Source organism: Nanorana parkeri, unplaced genomic scaffold (assembly GCF_000935625.1).
Source record: "Nanorana parkeri isolate BGI_ZX_2015 unplaced genomic scaffold, ASM93562v1 scaffold1076, whole genome shotgun sequence".
Taxonomy (NCBI): domain Eukaryota; kingdom Metazoa; phylum Chordata; class Amphibia; order Anura; family Dicroglossidae; genus Nanorana; species Nanorana parkeri.
The window spans coordinates 355556-363112 of record NW_017307344.1 but is presented as its reverse complement, the minus strand read 5'-3'; the positions used below and the strand labels follow the sequence as shown (position 1 = coordinate 363112).

At 40.7% G+C, this 7557-nt stretch overlaps 1 protein-coding gene across 2 annotated transcripts in view; it reads right to left on the bottom strand.

Annotated features, from left to right (window-relative positions):
* Window positions 1–7557, bottom strand: part of TMBIM6 (transmembrane BAX inhibitor motif containing 6) — a 23235-nt gene that overhangs the window by 5168 nt on the left and 10510 nt on the right. Inside the window, exons 2-7 of one of the 2 annotated variants that reach the window (XM_018567623.1) lie at window positions 6775–6866; window positions 4959–5067; window positions 3601–3724; window positions 2574–2619; window positions 1349–1446; window positions 1184–1263 (exon numbers count right to left, since the gene is read on the bottom strand). In XM_018567623.1, coding sequence (XP_018423125.1) covers window positions 1184–1263; window positions 1349–1446; window positions 2574–2619; window positions 3601–3724; window positions 4959–5067; window positions 6775–6830 — 513 coding nt within the window. In that variant the 5' untranslated portion in view covers window positions 6831–6866. Of the gene's footprint in view, window positions 1–1183; window positions 1264–1348; window positions 1447–2573; window positions 2623–3600; window positions 3725–4958; window positions 5068–6774; window positions 6867–7557 lie in introns of both variants that reach the window. The other variant, XM_018567622.1, reaches the window with a different exon arrangement.

Below are 7557 nucleotides of genomic sequence, written 5' to 3'. Positions count from 1 at the left end.
TGAAAGCCTATAGGGCTGAAAGACTATGTGGGCTCAGGGAGGGGTGGGCATAGTCTATCCTTGGTTGCCAGATCTTTGCGAGTTTTATTAGATCAGATAAGCTACTTTAAACAGACATAACACAAAGAAGCACCGAACCTTAAAGTGGAACTGTGGCAGACCCCAAAAACAGTTTTAAAACACAGATTTAAAAAAAAAAATCTCTAATACTAAGAAGCCTAAATAGTGAAAGTTGGTTGCCCAATCTTCCCCACACTGCACTCCTTGTGATTTTTTTGATTGGGGTTTTTGACTTTGGAGTGTATCCTAGTCATGTCCTGCTCTAGTGCAACACCTGAATAAAACTTAATTCTTGGAAAAGGAAATAAAAGTGTAAGCAAGAGAGTGTTAGAACCACTATATATCAGCACATGAGGAGTTGACTGCAGCAGTCATACTTTATGACTTAATTTAAACTTGAGGTACCAACAGCAGCAGAACTGGGTCATCTACAACCAGGTTACAGCACAAACCTTAAAGGGACACTAAACGCAGGAGTTAAAACTTAGAGAAATACATTCAAGTACCTAAAACTATTAACAAAAATGTATCTTATTTGTGTATCAATTGGCTTAAGATTCTCTAAAAATCTCTGAATTTGTGCTGACACTGCCCTTCCTGCTTGAGGGTGGCTACCTTTGGTCCACATGATCCCTGTGTGTTGGAGCAGTGGCTACTTTACAAGCTCACTCCCATGATAGACTACAATCTCAATACTAATTAGTAGGCTAAACGTGAGATTGTAGTCCATCACAGGATCGAGCTTGGAGCGGTGGCTACTTTACAACACACACAGGGACCATGGGGAACAAAAGTAGTCACCCTCCAGAAGGAAGGACAGTGTCAGCACCAATTCAGAGATGATTTGAGGCTCTACTGCCGAATGATACACAAATAAGATACAGTTTTGCCCATACCATTCTAATAAACCTTTTTTTCCGATGTTCATTCTGATGTTCAGTTTGATAAAACAGTGTGGGGAAAGCAAATACGACTACTCCCATGTTTATCTTCTGAGACTGGATAAACAGGTCTGCACGAGATGTTTACATAACACACTGTCCCACAACCTGATCAAGATGGGAATCACATAACTACATCTAAAAGAGACATTCTGCATTCCCGTAACAATGCATAAACTTACTTTTAAAAGCATAGTAGATCCAATGAACATATTCACCAATCCAGAGAGGAAAAGGAGGCTCAGAACAGACATCAGGATACCTATGTAAGAAACACCACATTCACATTGAGAAGACAGTTTGTGCAACACAGAACATGTAGTGACATGATACAGGGTGACCATTACCTCCCAAGTACAGGTAAGTGCGTCTTTGTGCATACAGAGCGCTGAGAGAGAAGCAGGTGAAGATCACTGCGGTGGCCAGGAAAGCAGTTGGAATGATGCTAGATTAAGAAGAAAAATCTCATTAGACAGGGTTACCAATATGGGTTATAAATGCAGTTCTATTCTGAAGTAAACTTTAGGTTTGTAAAACCGCGTGTGTGCGTTTCATTTTAAATTAAAGGATGGTATTTCATTTTTTTTTTATATCTGATCAAAAAAAAATTATCGGCCAACTAATCGATTATGAAAAATAATTAGTTGCAGCCCTAATTAGTAATATTACATTGCCTAGGCTGCAGTTACTCTCTTATTCTGGATATTTTATTTCAAAGTTTAAGGGCCACTACAACTATACCAAACAAATCTTAGGTTACAGAGCATATAATGACCCTCCTACTACGCTGGTTTTGCTGTGAAATATCAAAGGCTTAAAGCCAGAAAATTCCAGTAAAAACCCATACAATACACTGCCATCTTTGACTTACTTGAGCAGTGTCACATGCATTAGAGTCCAATCACACTTCCGTTTTCCTAAAGTACAGTAAACTCCCAGGTATCCAATACCCACGGGGATCAGTAGGTGCTGGATAGCTGTAGTTTCTGGTTGCTTGAGAGTTAATAGTAACTCAAGCAACCACCCCCCAACCCCTCTCTCCATCTGATCCTTTGCTTGGTGGGCGGGGTTTCAATAGACAGCTTGCTATTGGCTATTGCAATAGCAGGCTGGCTATTGAAATCCCACCTACTGAGCAGCGGAGTGGATCATGAGAGAGAAAGTTCTCCATTCCACTGCTCAGTGGGTGGGCACAATAGCCAGCATGCTATTGGAATTTAAAAAAGCCAATAGCAGGCTGGCTATTTCTCTCCATTGTTTACATTCTGCTGCGGCCCTTGGAATCTAGCCGCAAAACGTAAAGAATTTTAGTTTGCAACTAAATAAATTCAATTGCTAACAACATTTTTAGTGTGCACCAAGAAACGAACTGCTTTTTAATGCACATCAAGACACCGGGGGAAAAAAAAACTAGAAATGGCTTGACTGCTAAAAGACAATGCAGACTCTTTTGCATTTCCCCAGTTTTAAAGCTGACAGCAGTGTCTGAAGGCTCCTGGACTCAACTATGCCTCTGTCTAGACTTTACATGTACACTGACATCAGTAAACATTGATTTGTATATGTAAATACCTGGGATCAATAGCCAAGCAAAGATTCAAAGTAGGACCCAAACCAACGCCTAAGGGAAAAAAAAATAAAATACATTTAATATACAGAAATCATTCAACAAATGGTCTGCAATCTTTTTTTTTTTATTATTAAAACAAACAGTCATATGTAGGTGCATTCACAAATCTGAATTTATTTATTTTTTTGTCAGAGGAGGACTCTAGTCCGTGGTCACTGGTTATATAATGGCAGTTGCTGCTTTGACAAACTGGCTGTTAACACATAGTGGGGGGAATTTATCAAAGCTGGTGCAGACAAAATCTGGAGCAAATGTGCATGGCAACCAATCAGCTTCTCTCTTTCATTTTCAAATCTTAACTGAAGAGAGAAGCTGATTGTCTGCCATGCACAGATGCTCCAGTTTTTGTCTGCACCAGCTTTGATAAATTCCCCTCACAGCATCTCCTGAATATGTATTACAGCATCACTTAACAGAGCACTACAGATAAGAGGAATGTGAAGAGCTACAGTGTATTGGATGGTTACTTTGGAACTGGAAGGCTGCATACTTTATATTAGCATAGTTCAGACAGCTGACAGGACAGCCACTGTAAGACCTCATGGAACCATATGCCTCAGATCCCTAAAATCCAATCCAACAGTCATCATCAGACCAACTAAGAAAGACTAAGGGGGTAAACAAACATTTCACACATAGCCTGCACAATTATAATCATTTAAGACTATATGTTCTTCTTGTTGCCCACATTCTTGCATAATTACAATTGAGAATGGCTCTCTTTAAAGGGGTCTCTGTATGGTTAAAAGCCATTGCATACATCAGTGAAAAAACCAGAGGTGCTGATTTATCCGATTACCAAGAGTAACATTTATCCAATGTATGAGTGTCTAAATATGGCCTAGGAATGTGTTGGGGAAGCCTTGGCACTTATATATGAAAGTGAATCCCAAGCTCCATGGAGGGCTACTGCAGGTTCAACAGTGTTAATCTACTGGTGAAATGTAAACAGGAAATAAAGCTAAATGTTACCAGAGAAAAAGGCAAATCCGGCTAAGATTCCCAGGCGTTTCTTCTCAGTCTCTCTACTGTGAGGGGTGAACATCAGCCACATCATCATGCCCAATGAGCCTGCAAAGGACAGGAAGCTGCCCTGTATGGGAAAATAGCAAGTATGCATCACAAATGCTGACAAAGGATGGCACATTTTATACAATATTTTTGTGCTTTAAATCCTTGGTTCTCAACTGGTGGGTCGTGACCCAAAAGTGGGTCGCGACCCTGTGTTCAGTGGGTCCCCATGTGCCTTCCACTTTTCTAGGGGAGAGGCTTCTCAGCCTCCCTCTTGCGCAGCACTGTCAGTTCTCGTGCCATTCAAAATATGCTGCACAGTGCCGAGTGTCAGCTTGAGGTGGGATGGGATGGGGCTATGGCTGGGAGGGAGCTCCATTCATATGTGCATTACTTACAGCTCCCTCGTGTGCCCTGTAGAGGTGCCTGGACCGGAGTGACGTCACATTCTGGCTCCCGACAACTCTACAGGGTACACAAGGGAGCTGTACAAGCAATGCACATATTGATGGAGCTCTGTCACAGCACAGCAGCCCACACTGGGACCCCAGCTGAGGATCCACTCCAGTTCTCATAAGGTAGACAGACTGGGTAGACCTTAAAAAAAAAAAAAAAAAGAAGAAGAACAAAAATATATTTTTGGGGGAGTGTATGTGTGAGATTGTGTCTGTGGTTGTGTGTTTTGAGGGCCCATTCACACTAGTACAGTGCGTTAATCGCATAGTCCTGTGCGATTAACTCACTGTACCACGCAATCGCACCTACCACGCGTTCTGGTGTGAGAAGTGCACTGCATTGCCATTTATTTGAATGGCACCTCAAACGCACCTCCCACCCACAGTTCTATTGCCCGCATCGGAACGCACAGTGCAACTTGGGTCGTGACTTAATGACCAAGGACAAATGTGGGTCCTGAGGTTGCACAGGTTGAGAACCACTGCTTTAAATAATAAAGTCTATTAGGTCACGTAACTAATTACGAAGAAAACTCCCACTGGGATACACAAAGAAAGTCAGGATATGGCCGGATTCTGCTATCAGACACTTTTCTTTATACTAGGTTTAGAAAACATCTACTATATTTTATATAGAAACGGCCATATTAGACAGATATAACAACACTCAAATCTCTGACTGCAGCCTTGCACTTTGGAGATGCTCCATACGGTTCTAATTTTACAGTGCAGGGCTAAATAATTCTATATGGTCTATAACATTTGTAGTATATAGGTGAAGACATCTCAAGTACCCAAAAGAGAACATAACATGGAAAATAAAAAAAATAAAAAAAAAGGTTTAACCAGGAATTCACTCACCTGGAGAAACCTGAAGACCACGTTGACATAAGCGCCAGCAGATGCAACCAGTAGACAGAGAGCAAAGCTGGCATACACATGCTTTAAGTGTTGCTGTGTGCTGGGAGAACTGAAACACAAAACACATACAATGGATTAAATGTCATGCATTTTAACTGCTCACATCACTGGCTAGAAGCAACAAAATAGGTGCCTTAATTATTTTTTGAGTAGCACTGGACCAATGACTGCTCACCATTTGTGAGAGTAATTTGAAATACATAGGGCTGCAATGCTGTGTACATGGGGCAGATTATACACCAGGTACTGACTTGGGATGGAAGGAGGAGTCTATTTATTTAATGTGGTTGATGTGTTTCCTGTTGCAGGCAGGCGGAGCCTATATCTCGATGGCTGTCCTGGAAGATGACTGGGGAAAAACAGCTGATCAGCCAGAAGTATGGTGTGCTTCTACCTTCCTCTTTGATATGACAGCATAGCTCTGAATTCATAAGCATGTGGTGTCAGCCCTGCCTACATCAGTGCTGATGGATAAAAACACAGAACTGCTCATCTCCCCCTTCTCTCGATATCCCTCCTTGTGCACAGGCAGAGAGCTCAGGACGTTTACGGGAACAAGATGAGAAAAATCAACAGGTATTTTTAATCAGATATAACAAAACACTTTTCATGGTATATTTGGTAAAGCAAAAAAGAGGTGTTCACATAGGTATACACTTCAGGCATCCTGCACCAGATGTATTGTTTTTACATAGGATCCCACTGGCAGCAGGAATCTGCCTAATAAGTTGTCTGTACACACATGAACCCCATTGGCTGCCACTGTTGCTCAGGCTACCATAACAGCCCTATAAAACTATATGTTTGGAAACGGGTTTACCTCTGGCTAATGCTGTGCTAGGTGCACAGCATTAGCCAGGTGCAGCAATGCTGCTCACCACTCTGTTCTACCCCCGGAACAGGAGAAAATACATCAGTTGGTAGCACTGAGATAACTTTTATGAAATATTAAACCCCCAAAGCATATTAACAAAAGGGTAAGGTTTCTGCTGATGCTTTTATCTGGTATCTGAAATTAAGCTTCTCCTTTCTAGATACGCTAAATATGCTCAACAATCCAATGCCTAGAAGAATTAGTAGTTTGTAAAACATGTGCATTGCATGATTTCCAAAAACCATTAACTACCCGGTCTATCAAGTCTTAGAAATAGGTTAGCAAAGGAATGCACAATTTGTCATGTCTGTACAGAATCCATAGCGTGCAGTGACAAATATTCAAATACTGCTTGTTGCCAAGGTGTGCTAGAATATTTATATATATATGAGAGAGAGAGACACATATATATAAATCTACAGATACCCCGCCTTGCCTTTGATAATCTAATTTGTTATAATGGTGGAGCTATGTTTTAATACATTCAGTTTATAGACCGTATTCGCAAACCCATAAAAGAAAAAAGAACAATGGTAAATATCCACATGTAATATAAACATTTTAAAACCAAAATATTATGCCACAAGATCCTGAACAGCAGAGACTACAAAATCTATTTGCGAATACTCTGTACTCAGGTATCACTTCAGGCCACAGAATACTGAACAAAGTGTTTGGTCCTGTAGAAGCCACTTCACCGACACTTCACAGTTTTCATTTCAAAAAGGACCATGATGGGCGTCATTATATCCTATGAAAGTGACCAGCATGGGGTTTCACAATAGGCTTTTACGCTTTCAAATACAACTGCCAGGGAATTCTAAATTTAAAAAAATCCTACAAATATTTCAATGAAAGGTTATTCATAACATTATCACTTACATATTTGAAAACTTGGAAAGAGCTTTGAAGTTGATATTTCGGTCCAGAAAATCCATGGTGGAGCTGTGTATATGGGCTTTCTACAAAAACACCTGCAGAAGAAAGAGAATATTACTGAACCAATGTTACACCTTCTTGCAGCTAAATACACTTGCATTTTAAAATATCAAGCTGAAATCATCAGTATTAATACATTTATGTCTCCCATGTTAAAAGGTATGTCCATCCAAAATGTAAGCAGGTATAAGCTCCTTCTGCTGATGGAAAAGGGTCAGGTTCCCAATAAGTCCCTAATTAGTCCCTTAATCTACCGACACACAAACAGAATTAAAATTAATTCTGGGTAGCTGTAGTCTCAGTCTTCAATGGAAACTTTACATCAATCTAAGTTGCTTCAATACAATAAAGAGAGAGATGTGAAGTATAAACCTACCTGTTGCTGCTGCTTCTGTGAAATGATCACACTAAAGGCTACACAGGGTGACTCACAGACCTGGAGTAACCCCTGGGACCTCTTGATCTAGATGGTGCAATTATTACAGGCTGTTGCAGGGAAATGATAGGCTCAGGCCTTTTCCACAGAGAATGCATGCTGTGTTCTATGTATGCCGAGTCCCGCCCTGTGACAGTCATTATTACTGCTAATGATTTCCCTTGGCAACAAAAATGACTGCACACAGAGCTGGGAATGAGAAATTGATACAAAAAAAAAAAAAAAAATATCTCCTCTAGCAAAAAAAATGGAGGCATGCATTAGAAACAAGGAGGGGGGGAAAGGCCAAG